Source organism: Channa argus, chromosome 1, assembly GCF_033026475.1.
Source record: "Channa argus isolate prfri chromosome 1, Channa argus male v1.0, whole genome shotgun sequence".
NCBI classification, from domain to species: domain Eukaryota; kingdom Metazoa; phylum Chordata; class Actinopteri; order Anabantiformes; family Channidae; genus Channa; species Channa argus.
In genome coordinates this window covers 12,298,724-12,317,376 of record NC_090197.1, presented here as the reverse complement: position 1 = coordinate 12,317,376, position 18,653 = coordinate 12,298,724, and the positions used below count along the sequence as shown (strand labels likewise).

The 18,653-nt window shown below is 39.3% G+C and overlaps 2 protein-coding genes across 9 annotated transcripts; both read left to right on the top strand.

The window, feature by feature from the left end:
• The first annotated feature begins 542 nt into the window (after positions 1 to 542).
• On the top strand, positions 543 to 8,332 carry LOC137123595 (histone-lysine N-methyltransferase SETDB1-B-like). Of its 6 annotated transcripts, none has more exons than XM_067497608.1 (9): positions 543 to 629; positions 1,425 to 1,599; positions 2,234 to 2,343; positions 2,483 to 3,055; positions 4,480 to 4,623; positions 6,430 to 6,631; positions 6,744 to 6,817; positions 7,741 to 7,931; positions 8,044 to 8,332. In XM_067497608.1, the coding sequence occupies exons 2-9, from the start codon at positions 1,430 to 1,432 to the stop codon at positions 8,143 to 8,145; spliced, it is 1,566 nt and encodes a 521-aa protein (XP_067353709.1). In that variant the 5' UTR covers positions 543 to 629; positions 1,425 to 1,429; the 3' UTR covers positions 8,146 to 8,332. The 6 variants fall into 6 exon arrangements, with proteins under 6 accessions (XP_067353709.1, XP_067353718.1, XP_067353701.1 ...); XM_067497617.1 differs by having other exon boundaries at positions 4,453 to 4,623; positions 8,048 to 8,332; XM_067497600.1 differs by having other exon boundaries at positions 4,453 to 4,623.
• An 883-nt stretch (positions 8,333 to 9,215) lies between these two features.
• clk2a (CDC-like kinase 2a) lies at positions 9,216 to 18,500 on the top strand. Of its 3 annotated transcripts, none has more exons than XM_067497534.1 (13): positions 9,216 to 9,385; positions 10,673 to 10,860; positions 10,977 to 11,262; positions 12,352 to 12,442; positions 13,273 to 13,339; positions 14,042 to 14,158; positions 14,385 to 14,551; positions 14,732 to 14,826; positions 15,018 to 15,147; positions 16,630 to 16,712; positions 16,848 to 16,927; positions 17,001 to 17,091; positions 17,193 to 18,500. In XM_067497534.1, exons 2-13 carry the CDS (start codon positions 10,673 to 10,675, stop codon positions 17,379 to 17,381), a joined length of 1,584 nt encoding a protein of 527 aa, XP_067353635.1. In that variant the 5' UTR covers positions 9,216 to 9,385; the 3' UTR covers positions 17,382 to 18,500. The 3 variants fall into 3 exon arrangements, with proteins under 3 accessions (XP_067353635.1, XP_067353625.1, XP_067353644.1); XM_067497524.1 differs by having other exon boundaries at positions 9,216 to 9,482; XM_067497543.1 differs by lacking the exons at positions 9,216 to 9,385; positions 10,673 to 10,860; positions 12,352 to 12,442 and having other exon boundaries at positions 11,122 to 11,262.
• The last annotated feature ends 153 nt before the right edge of the window (positions 18,501 to 18,653 follow it).

Here is an 18,653-nt window from a genome sequence, read left to right as displayed (position 1 = left end):
TTCTGCCACAGAGATATCTTTGCTTAGTTTAACACTTTAAATGGCAATAAAAGAAGTAGTCACACTAAATTTGTGTTTTCCAAGAAGCTGCCATAGTCAGAAATGTACAAACCAAGGACAGGTTCCTATTTTGCATATGACAATTGTTAAGACTGTAGATCACATTTGTATATAGCTTTGTTTTTCAAACTTTTAATATTCCACAAGTTACCAATGCTTAAACTGTAAACCATCCTATTTGTTTTCTCCTTGTCCTATTTTTTTGCTTGCTTTGTTCCTCACATGTGAGTAAAATTGTCTGCCAAATGACTAAATACAATGTCAATGTAAAGTTACAAAAAAAAAAGCCTAAATGTAATCACGAAACAATTATAATCCCCCTTTTTTTTTTTTTTTTTACTGTGGAGTCTATATAAAATAGCAAACAGTCAGGTAAAGTACAAGTATCTACTACTAGTTTATTAACTGGTACGGTTTACCATTTGAATACAGTGGCCAAAATCGCTTGTCGGTCGCTTGTACCGACACAGAGGGCAGCACTGAGCCCGTCACCGCTCAATGCGGCAGCATTAGTATGTGGGCGAAGAAGTCATCGCACTGAGTAACACATTTGTACCAGTGACAGAAAGGTAAGATTTAGGTTTTATTTGAAACATTAGAATTTGAAGTGTATATATTTTTTGCACAAACCGAGCACTTTGACACATGCATCTCAGATTATTTTCGTTTACATCTCTGATGAAGAGCAGCGCAGTGCTAGCACCTTTAGCAGGCTGGCTAGTGTGTTTTATGAGAGTCGGGTTTTCAGTAAAAGGGGCTACAAAAGCAATCAGGTTATACACAAGATGGGCCACGTCTAACATATGATAATAATCATAGTTGAGCCTGAAGCACAGGGCCAATTGTATTTATATTCTCACTATGTCTCTGTGTCGATTATTTGTTTTAGTTATTGAGTTTTTGTTTTTGTGCTTTGATGTTGTGTCACACCACGCTGGAGAAGCCAGCCTCCTCTCAGTTTCACAGTATTGACTACCTTCACATTTTAAACCCATAAACAAAATGAAACAAAAGCGTGACCACCCCAAAAATAAACTACTCCAGCAGCATTAGCAGAGCAATGGAGCGAGAAATGTACAGACCGCCAAGTGCACAACAACTAAAGACCGCAATTTTCACATTCTGGACAGCGGTGCTTAAAAGAGGCTTAACGGAGGAGGTGGCACACCCCACTAATTATCAGGTCCACAGACATTCACACTTTAACATGTAACTCAAATGACACACACAAAAGCTGGATTGAACAATAATACTCAGATGACCTGGAAGTTGAATCAAGCCACTGCATCTTTGAACATTTAAAATGCAAAATAGGATCAGAAAAAAAAACCATGTCCTTTTGGCTGCTGCTGTGTTTGTTGCAGTTATTATGGACTGGGAGGAGGTGGAGATGAGCAAAGAGGAGCTCCAAAAATGGATCAGAGATGAGGTACAGAAGAGTAAACTGATCTCCCCAGATGTGTTGAAGAAATGCAAACTGCTGCAGTCTATTCTGCAAAGGAGGGAAAAGCAGGCTGAACACCTCCTGAAGCTTTGCAAGTAAGTGAATCTGCTCTGTGCTCTTGTTTCTGTATGTTTTATAAAAACCCTTTAACCGATTAATCATTTATTCTGTTTATTTACCCCTGTGGACCACCACATTTCCTTTTATCACTCTATAACTATTAAACTATGGCAATGTGTTCATCAAGTTTGGTAACTAAATTCTAATGGCTATGAGACAGTCTATCAACGAGCTGCACTGTTACAGTGCAGGGGGTTAAAACTGGATTTACCACCACTTTGTGTAGTCTGAGCACAAATTAAGGGTAGTGCTTTCATAAAAGAGAATTATTGTTTCCTGTGTTTTTGGCCTATTATTTGCATTTGTGTGTGGGTTTCATATTGAAAGTCTGCTTCGGAGTCCAATAGCCTAGACAGTGAGTCCCCCCAGACTCCACCCTGACAGACCGTTTCTTCTGTCTGAGTAGAAGTCAGTACCCTAACTTCTACACAAGATGTATATACTGCAACATCTAATTTTGCATTTGTGTCTATGCGTATTTATAAATAAATGTTTTTATTTCTGTATTTAGGAAAGAAAAAGTTGTATTTGTATAATCTTCTCCAAGAGTTTCTTTGTTTTTTTTTTTGCTTCAGCCATGTTGTCTCTGTTAATGTTAATGTTTTCCAGCTCTGTGGCAGCCTGTGAAGCAGTTGTACAGAAACTTTACTCTATGCTAGGCTGGGATTTCTTTGACACAGACTCTGATGATGATGATAATGATGATATCAGTGACTATGGTAAGTGGCACATCATTTGTAAATGAACTCTTGGTATCTCTATGTTCTGGCCTGTCATTTTGAATGAAGCAAACTCTCTTATTTTAGTTTCTAAGTTTGTTTGAGGGACCAACTTAACTTGTGCTTTTTACCATTGTAGGACATTCACTTCCACCCCCATGTGACTCTGTTCATTTTGAGACTCAAGTCTGCTGCTCTCCAGCTACTATTGGACCTACTCCTCCGTTACAAAAGCTGCAGGACAGAGATAATCCAAATAGCACCAGTGGCAAAAACTGTACTTCCAGTCAAATGAGAAAACCCGTTGTGGCCTTGACCAGACTGCCTGAATGTAAAATCAGGGCTTTACTTTCATCAGCGCCTCAGAATCAGTGCAGTAAACAGGACAACTTAAGCAGTTTGGATTCTGACATGGAGTGGGAACTAGTAGATGAGTCAAGTGATTTAGAATTTCCTGTCACAAGTACTACAACTGGGTCAAATAAGAAGAGAAAAATAGATGAAAAGAGTAAAAAACATGCAAAGAGTGCTGTGGAACCCCAAGCAAGCACAAATACTAACAGCAGCATGGTAAAAACACCAACACCTCAAGCTCGTACAGATAGCAGTGCTAAAAGCAACGGAGCAAAAACAGTTACACCTCAAGCCAACAGAAATACCAATGCTAAGAGCTGTGCAACGAAAGCATCAACACCGCCAAAAAGCACCACTGGTAAAAGATACAAACACACCACGAACAACCATCATCATCTGTCCAACTTTAAACTGTTTTGTTGTGGGTAGTACTCTTATCGCTGGTCCTGTGTTCTTCACCGTTTTGATTTCATAGAATTCCTGTAATGGAACAGAAAATGAAAACGACATATCCCATTTTGTCATCACAGCTTACTTTTTACATAAAAATGTACCCTTTGCAGCACATATAAAGTAGTATTGAAGCTCTGTCATTGGGTGATAAAATCATAATAGTTCTTCTGCACCGTGAAGCATTTGGCTGAATGTCTGGAGATAATTTACGCCTAAACACTAACAGTTCTTCCATTTATGTTTCTTACAAAAGCCTTACATTAGCTGACAGTCTTCACTTAAAGCACTTCTCCATTGTTCCACTTTGGTGCTACCCACAGCACTTATGGACCTGATCAAAGGTTGCTGCTTGTTCATCTCTTGCATGCCTGTTAAACAACTGTGTTAGAAAACATGCACTTATCCTTAAAGGCCCTAAATGCTAAATATTGTAAATGGTGCTTATACAGCGCTTTTTTTCCACATACACACTCACCAATGACAGCAGCTGCCATGCAAGGCTAAGGCCTAAGCTTTTAGCCTTGATTCCTTTCCAGCTGGTCTCCTGGACACAGAGTATATCCATCTTACTTCTCTGCATCATGTCAACCAACTCTCTAGCCTTCCCTGTCGTAGTCCCAACATACACCTTCCTCCTTTCCTCTTTCAAGCAACAGTAGCCCAAATTCCACCAGCACCCTGTAGGTCAACAGCCCCTTGAGTGTTTGGACACCAAAAGTAATTTTAAATGGACAAATTACAGTTTTTACTCATCACACTGTGTGACCACGCAATAGGGGTCTTGATGTGGGAGGTGACCGAGATGGGAGAAACAGTCAGCTTTCTAGAGAAAACTGATTTAAGTGCCATGTGTACGGGAAAGCTGGTTTTCGAAATCGGTTTCCCCAGGTAGATTTCTGTCAGAGAGCCCTGATTACTCTGCCATTTATACGCCTAACCAGGTTTCTAATCGGCTTTTTCCAACTGTGCATTTCTGTTACCAAAGGCTGCAGACCATAAGCTGCACACAGCTGAGTGAAAGAATAAATGAAAGTAGAGATCATTAACGGGGCAATGCCGCCTCAACAAAGTCGGCCTAAGGGGGTCCGACAAAATAATTTAATTTACACAAAGTGTCTCGTAAAACCTAAATAAGTCACTTTCCCTCAGCTTGGATCAGCTTCATGTGTCTGTCCTTGCTCCCCTCTGGTCTCTCATTCTGCTGTGACATGAACACACGTGTCCAAAGATTCTCTTTAATAAGATAAAAAGTGAACTTGTAATTTTAAGATTATTACCATCTTTATTTTTTTGCACTGACAGAACAAAACCCTATGTGTATACAAACAGCTCTTTGTCAGTTCTCTGGTGAAACCAACAAGAAACCACCTCCTCCTGTGCCTCAAAGAGAGATTTCTGTGAACATGCATGTCCTGGCCAGGAAAGGGGCCATGAAATGGCAACGGGGAGAAGTCGTGGAAATACTAACAAAGGGTAAGAATTAAAAGAACAATGTATGTAATTTTATTTTGCAGAAGTCGTCACAAATTAGGTCTGCTTGAGACAGTCATGAGCTTAGTAGCTTTGTGCCACAAAGACATTTAGATGTTTCTCTGAAGTCTCTAACTTAGATCTACACTATAGTGAAACCAGCAGTGAGTGAAACTTTGTGTGCAATGAGGCTATGCGTTCGCTAAGGTTTCAGTGCCACAACGAAAAGAGTTCATGAAACGTTTAGTAGGGATGTGGGTAGAAACATACACAGGATACAATGAAGTAAGAAAAATCCAGGTGCACTGTGTTTGGCAGTTCTAACTCAGTTTCTGTAAGATGTGTGCATAATTAGCCATTGTGTGGGGATGTAGTGGTTGGCTATTAGTATGTCCAGTGTGTACAGTGCAGCATAAATAGCATCAATGTAGTTATTCAATCAATCAAAACTTTATATAGCACCCTTCATACAGATTATTGCAATTCAAATTAAAAGTTTAAGAAAGGTGTACAAATCAAAGATAAAACATACACAGAGTTCAATAGTGATAATAAGGCCAAAATAAGCGAGAAGCTGACAACAAGGCAACACCACCTAACAAGGACAATAGGACATGAAAGAATGAGACTATTGGACAAAGAGACTAATGCACAGAAATAAAAAGATTGAAGATAAAAAAAAAATAAAAAAAAAATGATAAGAACACAAAACTAATTTAATTTAGATAAAAAAATATAGAAAAACCACGATGAATAAAACATGGGAAAAATGACAAAATAAAATGAAAACAACAGATAAAATAAATATTGTGTAAAAACATGCAATCATTGAATAGCACACATATAATGTTAAAGTCGAAACCAGGCTAGACTTTCTGTTCTCAGATTCTCAGGCAGACTATTCCAACAGCTCAGAGCATAAACACTAAATGCTGCCTCACCAAACATTTTTGTCCTGCACTTTGCACTGGTGCGAGACAACATGAAGTGATTTAGTAGGAAGTAAAACAAATGTAAAAATCAATACGGAAGCTGACTGGCAATTAGTGTAAGGATTATCACATAGGTGTAATTTGTTTTCTCCTTCTGGTCCTTGTCAGGACTCGGGCAGCAGACTTTTGAATCAACTATAACTGGTTTATGAGGTATTCAGTTAGACCTGAAAGGAGGGCATTACAATAGACTAGCATGCATTAGTCTGGCTGTGTCGCTCTGAGAGAAATGACCATACTTAAGCCATATTTTTGAGGTGCTAAAAAGACAGTGTGGTGACAGACCTGACAGTTCTTATTTATGATGGTCTGTGGAAAGTAGCTGTCTGGTGTCTGGCAGTTTTAACAAACAGAGCTCTGTGATGCCTGCCAGAGAGTAGAAGCTGGAAGAGGTTGTGTCTAGGATGAAAGGGGCCTTTGGTTATTTTCTTTGCCCATTTCCTGCTTCTAAATGTTTACATGTCCTGGACAGTGTATATGGAAGCACAAGTGATCTTTATCACAGTTCTTACTGTGTACTACAGTCAGTTTGTGTTGGATGTTCGGGTGATGCTCCAAACCAGACTGTGATAAAGGAGCATAGGACAAAGCCAGTGACATAAGAGTAGAACTGGATTAGCAGGTCCTGTGATAGGTTGAATGTCCTTAGCTGGAAGTCTTTGCATCTTTCAGCTTGTTTTTCATCCAGCTTTCATCTAGAGCTCTCTGCAGGGCTGCTCTGACTGCACAGACTGACATGTGTTTAGCAACTGAAAATATGAGAGTAGGTTCAAGAGTCGACGCACTTTTCATATGATAACTTCTTTTTTCTTTGCAGATGATGGCAGGGTGAAATACAAAGTTAATTTTGAGGAGAGGGGACGGATCCTAGTGTCTGGTCATCACATCGCTTTTGATTGCATGCCAAAGGTGGACCAGCTTTTTGTTGGTTCTCGTGTGGTGGTCAAGTGTCCAGCTGACCAGCCCAAGTTCTGTCCTGGTATCTTAAGCGAGCTCCCCAACAGGAAAAACCGAATGAGGTGTGTGTGTGTGTGTGTGTGTGTGTGTGTGTGTGTGTGTGTGTGTGTTTAAATTATATTCTTCCTTTAAATATCAGTCTAGATGAATGTACAACCTGTGTTAATTTTCCAGGTTCCTGATCTTCACTGATGATCACACGCCAGTCTATGTCGGCTTACCTTCTCTGTACCTGGTGTGCAGACCATGTAAGTTTACATGCAATTGCACAAAGACTTTTTAGTATACTGAAAGAGCTAGTTGTCATTTCTTATAGTAACTAAACCATTTATTGCCAAGTAAGTATGCAAGCTGATTGGAAAGGTTGTAGACTAAGGTCCAACATCCTCATATACAGGCATTAAATCTAATTTAACTTTAATCAAAGTTTAAAAGTCTAATGCATTGCATGATAATCAATTTTTATGCTCATTTATACTCAAATCAAAGTCTAAAGTAAGTCTGAAAATTACATTCCTAAACCTTTTGGAACTTTAGATCATATCACAGGATCCTTATTGGTAGATGGAGGTTATGAAACTGCCGACGAACATGACATGCATAAAAGTTACATGTGAAAGTTTTTCTTAGTTTACCTCAGAAACAGTAGCTGTCAAAACTAAAGGTCAGATTTCAGCCAGACTTCACACTTTATTTATAAAATTATCATTTGTATTTTATTTTTCAGTTTTATCCTTCTTTGCCCTCATGGGTTAAGCCGAAAGGACAAATAATAAAATTCTTCTTTGCCCACAGTGCCTCAGACTTCACCTTGAAATCATGCATAATGTTTTGTAGGGCTCTGGACAGTGGTCAGTTTTTCTTACTTTTGAAAACATTTAAATTCAATCTGACAATAAGATTGACCAGTTTTTGGTCCCCTTTTCATTAGTCAGATTTCATGTTTACGTTAATTGTTTGTCTGGTCCTAACTTTTGAGTAGCGATTGACGTAATTTTCAGTTGACACAGATGCTGCGAGTGGGACCACTAGTCAGGAGCAGTTACCTTATTGTTTTATATGTTAATTGAAGATCTATGTAGATGTAAGAGTTAAGATTTTCAATAAATCAAATTCTTCCACAGTACCTATTACGCTGTCAGTAAGCAGAGTTTCTTCTTTCCTGGGACAGTGACGGACCCTTTGGATGATATTTTAGATGACACCCACAAGTCTTTCATGAAGGACTACTTGAATAAGTGGCCTTCCCCACCTCAGATCCAGTACAAGGCTGGACAGATAATTAATGTAGAATTTAATGGAGTCCAGGAGAAGTGTGAGGTGGAGGTAGTTGACTCCAGCCTAATAAAGGTCGTTTTTCAGGTCAGTACCTTTAGACATTACTCCTAAAGTACTTCCGATTTTTATTTATTTTTTTTTTGATCTTGTTATATTTATTTACATTGTGTCATTTATTGTGTGCTTTCATGCTCAGAAAGATCAACATAAGGAATGGATCTACCGAGGCTCCATACGCTTGGAACACGTGAAGAAATTGAGTAAGAATTTGGAGGCAAAACACAAGGGAAGCAACTAGAAAAACTGCTTGATAAGTACTAAGACGGTACCCACCTGATGCGCAAGAAACATTGTCATTTGCACTTGAGTCCTTGACCGAAGCCAGATGAGAGCCTGCAATTTTGACTGCGGCCACTATGCTGAAGCATCACTTGTTTGTTTTTGATGTGTTTGATGTTAAATAAAAATAAATGTTCTGATTTTCATCAAGCTTTTTTCAACTTACAAATGTGGTTAAGGAAGTATAAAAAAAATTTTGTTTACATAAAAGTATAAAAAAGCAAATGCTGAAAGCCAATTTCCATCAGAAAAAGAAATGAATAAAATAACAAAAGCCCACTTCAACAGCTGAAAAAGATCTCCACTTATTACTAATGATAAAGCATTTATATAAAAATGGTCAGTTAATGTCTAATGATGAATATGTGTTCACATGAAACAGGAAAGTACTCTACTGAGCCTTTGCATCGGCCTGGGGTCATGTTCTCTGTAACTCTCGTAAACAAAAGTGTGTGTGGCCAATTTAACATATTCAAAAGTAAAAAATACATCCCTGTGCTGAGAGAGATGATACTACAACTATTAGTACTACTGTCCTCCCTGGATCCATCAATCATTTCACTGGTAGAGTACAGGTTGGTTTCTGGGCGCCTGGAAAACAGAGAAACTACCTTTAAAGCTGGGGGTCAAATGTGGCCAAATGATTGTCAACAGTCCCTCTAGAGGATTAATCTGGTAATGAAAACCAGGTACATCCAAATTGTGAGATATAGGTGAAAAGTATAAAATGGAACAGTTGGGTGAAAAAGTTTGCATCCCTCTTGATAAATATTCCTTTTAATTTCCAATTAAGGAACATTTGCACTAGCTGAATGTACAATAAATGTAGAGGATCTTTTTGGCATTTAAAATAAAGGGATGCAAATACTTGCACCTTACTATAATTTAATAATTTATCTTGGCAACGTTCAGTCAAAGACATTTCAACGCTGTTATTTTGCTATAACACGAGTAACTGTTGTCAAGCCAACTGGTCTGTGTGCGCAGCGCTGAATGAAGCTACATTTTTCGGCGCAGGGAGGCGCTGCAAGTCTGAACAAGAACTAGCTTAGCTGTACTGGTACAGGGCAGACGAGAAATAAGCTGGCCGCTTGTTAGCAGAGATTGGATATCAGGCTGGCTGAGGAGACAACAGTCAAAACTGGAACGCCACCACGGATTTCCTGTGGGATAAACGTACAGGGCTCGCTGCTAAAACGGTAAATATTGAGTAGCTGCCGAATAAGCCACAGAACCAATGCACGGTTAGCGCAGCAGCTAGCGTAAGTAGCTGTTTAGCTGATGGACGGAGCTAAGGTAAGATGGCGGTCAAATTATTTACATTAGCTAATGTTGCTAGCAGAGCATGCTAACTGCCACTACGTCGCTCGATGGTCCGTTTGCTATTTAGCAAGTACGAGTTTAAAGCTGCCTTCACTTTTAACATGTTAATTGGTATTTTAAAGGGGGAAGTTGTTCATCGTTCAAGCGCTTACTGGAATTGAACAACATTAACAGCAGCGTTACGACCGCTAGCGTCCGTAGGAAGAAACCCTTTAGCTACGTTTGTATCGTTAGAAATATCTATATTCATGATATGCTACTGTTGTGTTAAGAATGTAACGTTAACGTTCACTAAATAGCAAGTTCCTATCAAGTGACACGGCTGCTATTCGTGAATCACTAACGTTACCTTCAACGTTGTTTACAGTGGTTGAAGCACCTCAGTTTCTACGCAAATCGCGGTGGCTCGCTACTTGCTAAATATGATCGTGCAACAGGGTTATTAATATGCGTCCCACGTTTGATCGCTAATGCTTCCTCAAATGTTCAGGCCCACTTTAAACATTTGTCTGCAGCATTTTTTTTTTGTTTTGTTTTTGGCCAGTAATTAATGTTACAGACTGCATACTTTGTCACGATCCACGTTCAAGTTGAAGTATGAAAATATGTGTTCACATAGTTGGTTGTATTCAAATGTAGCTCAGGCCTTGAATGCGACCTTCAGAAGTAGTAACTTACTTACTTACTTAACGTCACAGAGCATCTTGATGTGTTTTAAAGGTAACCTTTAAGGAACAGCAACAGTAAAGTTAACATTTAGCGCAGCTTTTAAAATGAGACGATTTTTTTCCCCATAGAGTAAGCAGTTAAACTCCTGGTGGCTAAAATGGACTTCCTGGCCACTTATTCAGTTTGTTTTGCATCATTTTGTCTTCTACAAAGAATTCTCCTACTGATTTCCTTAACCCATCTATTCACTCAGAATTAGTCAGTAGACAACTGTCCCACTGACTGTAATTTTTGTCTAAAAGGAAGACGTAAACGGACATAATTGAAAGTGTTTCTTGCAATAGTTTGCATTAGTTTTCCCCTGAAAAAAACATTTTAATCAATGATAATCATAGCTCTCATTGGGACATTTTTTTTCCTCATTTTTTTTTAATCTAAAATTAATGATGTGGTTTTGTTTATTTATTTTTTGGTCCTTTTTATTTATGTACTAGATGCCACATAATAGACGGTACTCGTCTTCAGACAGAGACAGTCGAAGTAGCTACCAAGACCGCTACAGAGACAGAGGGCGAAGACACCGGCACAGAAGATCGCCTACTTACACTTCCAGCAGCGACAGAGACCGAGACAGAAGGGGACGGGGACATAGACAGGAAGGGAGCTATGCACGCTCAAGGAGGTAAGTTTGTGTGTATGAAGAGTTTTGTTATGCTGAGTACCAACACTGCACATTTTTAGGTTCAGGTAGTTGTCAAGTCTTTAGGTTTAACTGTATTTTTCTGTCCTCTGATTCAGTCGTAGTTTTGACAATCGTTCAGCGGAGCACCGGCCATTTGACAGAAGGTACTGCGAGGGTTACAGACGTTTGGATCAGAGCAGAGATCGAGACCGCGACAGAGAAAGGGACCCACGTGGAGCAGCTGAAAGTTACTATCCACGTGACTTTTCCCCTAATGTCTACGACTATCGACGTGGCCGTGAGAGAGAACGCGACAGGGACGAGTCATACGGGCGAAAAGGCAGCAGGCGTAAGCACAAACGAAGGCGGCGTAGAACCAGGTCCTATAGCCCATCCTCCTCGGTGAGTACAGCCTGATCTGAAATTGTGTTGTTACTCTCCTCATCCTCTCTCTTTCCGTCCCTCTCTGTTATTCAGCTCTTTCTGTCTCTGTCTTTCCATAACCATTACCTTTACAGCCCCTGAAATTGGTAAGTAGTACAATCTTTATGATTTGTTTTTATTTTTTTGTTTCAATGGCTTTTTTTTTTTTTTGAAATTGGAATTTCTTTTGGCAGAGCATTTTCATTTTTATGCATACATTTTTTCTCATATTTTATTAATAATCAGACAATAATTGTTGCTGTTCTTCAGGTACACACCCACCACAGTTTTCTTATCATCTCCTTTTAAAGCCTTGTTCACACCTGGTCACTGTTAATTTTGTATCTGTGGGCCTTCCTTTAATAAATATTTATTTAATATGACGTATAATGTAGTGGCACAGGCCTAAATGCCTGTCGTAGCGGTTGGCCCCATGTCAACTCTATTACAGATGGACTAAAAAAAAGTGAAAATGTTCTACCAAAATAGCATTCAGTACTCAATTAATTCAAATTAAGTGTAGATTTTTGTTAAACTTTATTGGCATTTCAAATGTCTAGTAAGAACTATGGATTTAAGTGCACAGGGGTTGAATTTGATGTAGTATAAAATTTTGGGGTTAGATTTATTTTTTTTAATCTGAATACATATGGTCCTCAGTTTATATTTCATCTTAAAAGTCAACCTGATAAGTTTTGATTTTGTTATAATACTGTATTATTTGGTTTTTGCGCTGATGAATGGATATGCCAGTTGCTTCTTTGTTTGTAAGCAGCTGTGGTTAAAAGTAGAGGGGGGGAAGAGGAGCAGAGGACAACATGTGATCTTTGACTTGTTCCCTTGCACTATATCCCTATCGTTATATATTTCCTTCACGTGGTGTCATGCGTGAATCTTCCCATGACCACCAAACCTACCTACAACCACAACTACCACCAACTACCACCCTCCTCCTCCCTACTCGTCTACCTGTGCCGCCTGATGCCATGACTGCGGTTGCCCCTGAAAACCCCCTGTTCCCTTCGGTCGTGTCGTGACCTGCTGATGGCGGTTTGGGTGTGAAAACAGCGGAGCGGCAGCCGGACGCGGGCACTGAGTGTGAGGGACGACGAGGAAGGGCACCTGATCTGTCGGAGTGGGGACGTCCTGCAAGAGAGATGTACTCACTGCCACTACTCTATCGTAACCCTTCTCCATATGAGTATTAATGCATAGAGCATTTACATGACATGGGAGTGCCTGATGATGATGCCTTGCTAGAATGCTCTTCGCTCTAGCTGAAATAGCAGGGTGGATTGCAAGAATGTTGAAGAATTTAGGAGGGACGTTAGATACCTTCTCCTTTTTGTTCTAGGATTTTAAGGTGTGGAGCAATTTATGTGTTTCACACCTTACTTGAGTTTTCTAAACATAGAACCCCATTTGCAGTGGTTTGTCTCTGTTGCGGTTTAGATTAAAACTTACACTTTCTGTAACTTAAGCTAGCTATTTTCCACTAGAAGGATCTCAGGGATTTTTCTTTTTTGTAGACATGTGACATGCACATGCACATGCACATGCACTTAGTCTTTTTCTAGTACAAGAAGTGCACACATAGACAGCTTTTGGATAATTATTTTTTTATTTTCAAGACCTTGCATTGTTCAGTAGAAAAACTTACTATTTTTTAAGTTTGGGCCAAGACAGACACACTTTAAAAGAATGTGCCCTTATGTTTGAGGGCTTCAAATTGGTCATTAAATGAAGGGAGTGCTTTACATTTGATCTTCATATAGTACAATGGATCTAATTATCATAGATTACCTTAAAAGTGTTTAAGCCTGCCAGATTGAATAGGCAGTCATTTTAAAAAGGGGATGGGCGCTAGAATTGATACGCCTGTCTACAACTGTGCATTATGTATTATTGCTTAAGTCCATGTGTCTCATCCTTCTGTTATTTCTTTTCCCACTCCTCCCTCTGTTCTTTTCTTTCTGTGCTGTGTTGCAGATGAGATTGTCAGCACTTTGGGAGAAGGTACCTTTGGCAGGGTGATGCAGTGCATTGACCATCGCAGGTGGGTTTCAGTTAGAGCTGAAGAACTGCAGCTCTTTTTTTCTTACAAGTTGATGTTTAAAAGCCAGTTCATCATATTTTCCACAGTTTGTTTTTGTTGCTGTTTTTGTTAACATGGTGCTGTACATTTAGGGATAGATTCCTACTGACAGTTCCAAGTTTGATCTATTTCCAAACTGGTAAAATACTGGTATTTTTTTAAAAGTAAACTGCAATGTAAATTGTTTTTTATGCTGTAGAGGTAATTGTTTTGATGGCATATGATATACAAAAACTGTAAAGTAGAACAAATGGTTGTCACTTTAGTGCCTGAAATTCACTGTAGCATTAACACCCTGTTTTTTTGGGAACTGGACCTCTTTTCTAGAGTAAGCTATACATACAAAGTCGTGTATTGTTATTTAATGGTAGGTTTTGAGCTTACATAGTGCCTTTTTTGGTACCCAAAGTGCTTTACGCTGCTTCTCATTCACCCAGTTGCAGTCACAATCATGCACACAGTCACTCACAGCTGCTATGCAGCTGGCCTGGACTCAATGGGAGCAACTAAATTGGGGTTGTGTCTTAGCCAAGGACATTTTGACATGTGATGGGATGAGTCGGGAATCAAATCAACAGCCCTGGGATGGTAGACGACTGCCCTATTTCGTGAGTCACAGTTGCCCATAACACTTAGGTTACCTCTTCTGTCTTATGTTCACAGGGGAGGAGCCCATGTTGCTCTGAAAATTATCAAGAATGTGGAGAAGTACAAGGAAGCAGCTCGCCTTGAGATCAATGTACTCGAGAAGATCAATGAGAAGGACCCTGATAACAAATTGTGAGTTTTGACCATGGTCCTGAAATTTTATTAACATTACTAACGGTAAGTGTTTGCTCATGTACATAGTTTTGGTAAAAGCCTCGGCCTGTTCTAGAAGCTGTCAAGAATTTCCATCTATTGAGCTAGATCACTGACATTGAAACTATTTTCTTTAGTTAACTGATTTTGACATTATTATCCACCTGAGCACTTTCAAACCTTTTGCATTCTTTTTACCCTGCAGCCTGTGTGTACAGATGTATGACTGGTTCGACTACCACGGCCACATGTGTCTCTCCTTTGAACTGCTAGCTCTCAGCACCTTTGACTTTCTAAAGGAAAACAATTACCTGCCATACTCAATTGGTCAAGTCAGACACATGGCCTACCAGATTTGTCTTGCTGTGAAATGTAAGTCTTTTTTTCTGTGATGTCTAATTTAAATTTATAAGACATTTCTATGATTAAGATAACATTGCTAATGAGTAATGAACTGAGCATGTTGTCGTAATATAGGTTTTTCATGTAATGGTCCCAGATTAAATTGTTCTGCAGTGAACACATCAACAAATATTTTTTTCTTCTCTATAGTTCTCCATGACAATAAGCTGACACATACAGACCTAAAGCCTGAGAACATCTTGTTTGTTAACTCTGACTTCACGATGTCTTACAACGTTGAGAAGGTAAGAGGCAATAGAATGGAAGAAAAGTGGTGTCACAAGTGAAAGTGAACTATTGACACTATTAACGGCAGAGTTTGAAAAAAAAACAAAGTTTTTTTTTTTTTTTTTTGACTGCAACAGAGTTTTTATAAAACTTTTTAGGAATTTCAGTTTAAGCTCAGCAGTTGTGAGAATAGTTTTCTGTTATGCAGAAACGAGAAGAACGGACAGTTAAGAGCACAGCAATACGCGTGGTGGACTTTGGCAGTGCTACTTTTGACCATGAGCACCACAGTACCATTGTATCAACACGACATTACCGAGCCCCCGAGGTCATACTAGGTAAGAATGACTGTAGGCTTTTGGCCATTAATTCACTGATGGCAACACTTCACAGAAATACATGTTATTTCCACAAATCACACTTCAGTGTGTTTTTGCAACTTAGCATTTAGGTTTCTCAACCAGCTGTGATGTTTTAGTTGCCCGTTAGCCAAACTTGCCCAAAATAGAAAATGTTGGTCTTGTTAAAAGATAAGTAAAATAGTTCGTCAAAATGTGGGAGGTCCTGATTCCCAAATATTATGTTTTACAGCCTAAAACACCAATGTAACTGACGCCATTTTCAGCCATCTAGTAAAAATTTTAATATGGCAGACTTTGCTTATCAATTCTCCTTACGTCAAGGCAAAATCTTGAGTCTTTCAGTTTTCTAGTTAGCATATTGTATATATTTAAAGCCCTTGGAATTAAGTAGTATGTAGTTCCTGGCTAGAAAAAACTTTACTGTTGTGGCAAAAAGATCAACAAAAAGGGGGCGTGGTGGCTCGGTGGTAGAGCATTGGGTTGGGATGCAGAAGGCCGTGGTTTTGAATCCCACCCCACCAAGTGTGGCACCTGAGTGGGGATAAAATGGGAGGAATGCGGTGGGAAGAGCATCCGGCGTAAAAACTAATGCCAAATTAATGTTTGGAACACGGTCCGCTGCACTTCCCCTGAACGGACAAGCCAAAAGCAAATAAAGAAAAAAACTTTACTGCTGTGGCAGTTTATTTAAAATAACCTACTGAAGGAAAAGGTTCAAGAAGCTTCTTTTGACTACAGCAGAGAGTTTGATCTTTCAGAGAGCAGAGGCTTAAACACTGTGGAAGTGTGTGTCACAGCACCGTTGAGTTCTGTTTTAACCTGAAATGGCACTAAACAATCAGCTGAATGTGAAGCTACTCCATGATTATTTTCTAGAACAGCACAGATAATTTGCCACATTCTCACAGTGTACATGTGTGTGGCAGGCTGCAGCTCATGTCTATAAAAATTCTGGAAAAAGCTTTAATGTGACAACTAAAACAGAATACTTTAAATACGTTTTTTTTTTTTTTTTTTAAACGAATAGGACAGCATCAAATGGAAAGTGACCTGGTCTCTGGGTCACCTGAAATGAGAAACCGTGGACACTTGACTTAAGTTAAATGCAGTTTTTAACCAATTTAAATACTTACGGAAATAGAAAAATAAATATACGGCAGTCCATGTTTGCGAAACACTGCAGACCCTCGCATTCATTTTTTTACTTACCTAATTGGGCAACTGCATGAAAAAAAATTTTTTTTTTTTTTCCCAATTCAGTTTAATCACATATCATGTCACAACACTACTAGTCAAATGACAAAATCAGTTGGACCTATTCAGTGTACAATAAGAAGTATAAATAAACACAATTATTATGCACACTAAACTGAAACGCTTTATGTATCTAATATGATAAAGTTTATGAGATGATAGTAAAGAACATTAATGGATTCATAACGCATTTTTGTCGGTTAGAGCTGGGTTGGAGCCATCCCTGTGACGTCTGGAGCATTGGTTGTATCCTCTTCGAGTACTATCTGGGCTTTACCTTGTTTCAGGTACAATTCACCATTGTTATTTGTGAGCTTGATGATCTTAGACACCAGTCAGCAGTAATTAAACCTCGATTATCCTCTGAATCAGCCTCTCGTGTTCTTTTTGTTTTACATGGCTCGGCCTGCTACTTCATGCAGACTCATGACAACAGGGAGCATTTGGCCATGATGGAGAGAATTCTAGGACCAGTGCCCTCTAGGATGATTCGTAAGACGAGGTGCGTGAGTGAACACACAAGTATTTTATGGTAAAGACGTGAACACAGCTAACATTTGTGTGTCCTGTATCAGGAAGCAAAAATATTTTTATCGTGGCCGCCTGGACTGGGATGAGAGCTCCTCAGCAGGGAAATATGTCAGAGAAAACTGCAAACCTCTACGGGTAAGAAGAGTGGATTAATTGTTTTGTACAATTAATCTTTTTGTCTTTCTCAGTACTCCTCTTAATCTGTTCCCATTCTCCATCCTCTTTTTACCTGCCAGCGGTACTTGCTGTCAGAGGCAGAGGAGCACCACCAGTTGTTTGACCTCATTGAAAGTATGTTGGAATATGAGCCCTCTAAGAGGCTGTTGCTGGCAGACTCCCTCAAACATCCTTTCTTTGAGAATGGGGGTATCGCTGAGGCGGCGGGCAACAAGAATTGGGAGGGCAACCGGGACATCAGTCGGTGACCCATGAACTTGTAAAGACTGAATGACAGAAGATCAAGTTTTTTATATGTGGAGCAGGTGAACTATTTAATTGCTCGGGGCTTTGGGTTTATTTCTGTCATATGACATTAAAGCATGGACACCTTAATTTCTGCTCCTCCACCCTGTCCCTTTGATGTCCACCTCTGCAGCCACAAGAGGCATGTTGTTGCAGCAGAGAGACCAAAATAACCCACACAAAACTGGGGGATTAAGTTTCTTCTAGTGGTTACAGAATCAGTGGAGGACAAAACTCTTACATGGAAAATTGTTTGTACCTAAAGTAGCCCTCTATGCAGCTCCTGTCTTCCTTTTGAATTTTGAACCACCTTCCTCCTTTCCGTCCATCCGTTTTTTTTATTTTCACTCGCACGTAAAGAAAATAATTCACCTTTCACTCTAGTTGGTTATCCAAAACGTCTTGGAGTCTTCTAACTCTAAAGTCTAAGAAAGGGGTGAAAAAGAGAGAGAGTTGCGTATGCAGTAGAAGTCCTCTCCTGCATAATAAGACACATTAAAGATGTTCTATGACATCAGAATCATTGCATTTGCATATGTCATAAGTCTTCAGAAATTGCAACTATCAGCAACAATTTCTTTGTTTACATTTTTGTTAATTTTTTTTATATAAAGGGTTATCCCTTATATGAAGAGTCTTGCCCTTAATCTCGGGTCATTAGGCCTGTTATTATTTGCCAGTGAGATAAAGTTGATGGACACTCCACACAGGCCTCTGCCCCATGTGTTTATTTTGTTTTGCAATACTTTGTGTGGGTGCGTGCGTACGTGTGTGTGTGTGTGAATGGAATGGGTGAAACATGTATGTTAATGTTTTGCTCAGTGACTTCTTAATAGTTCAGCATTAGTCATGGAAACAATTCTCACAAACTGTCAAACAGAAAATACAAACTGCCTTTTCCATGTGTGTGTTATGGTCGGATGTCTCTCCCATGAGGTGAAGCACACAGCTGCTGGTGGTTGCCAGTGAGCCACACACAACTCCTCTTGACTGTATTTATTGAGTTTCGATAGGTCATAGTCCCCACTCCCTCTGTATATGACTTGTTTTTTTTGTATAAGAATAAAACATATAACTTGTAACTAATTGTATATATGTATGATTGTGTAGAATTAAAATTACATCCTCCTTGCCAAAGGCTTATGGTGCTCTCAGTGTCACTGTGGGCTTCTGGTAACTGAAGGGAGGTGTTTTGACTTTAAATACCATCACTTTGACTGAGTCAATCTCTTACA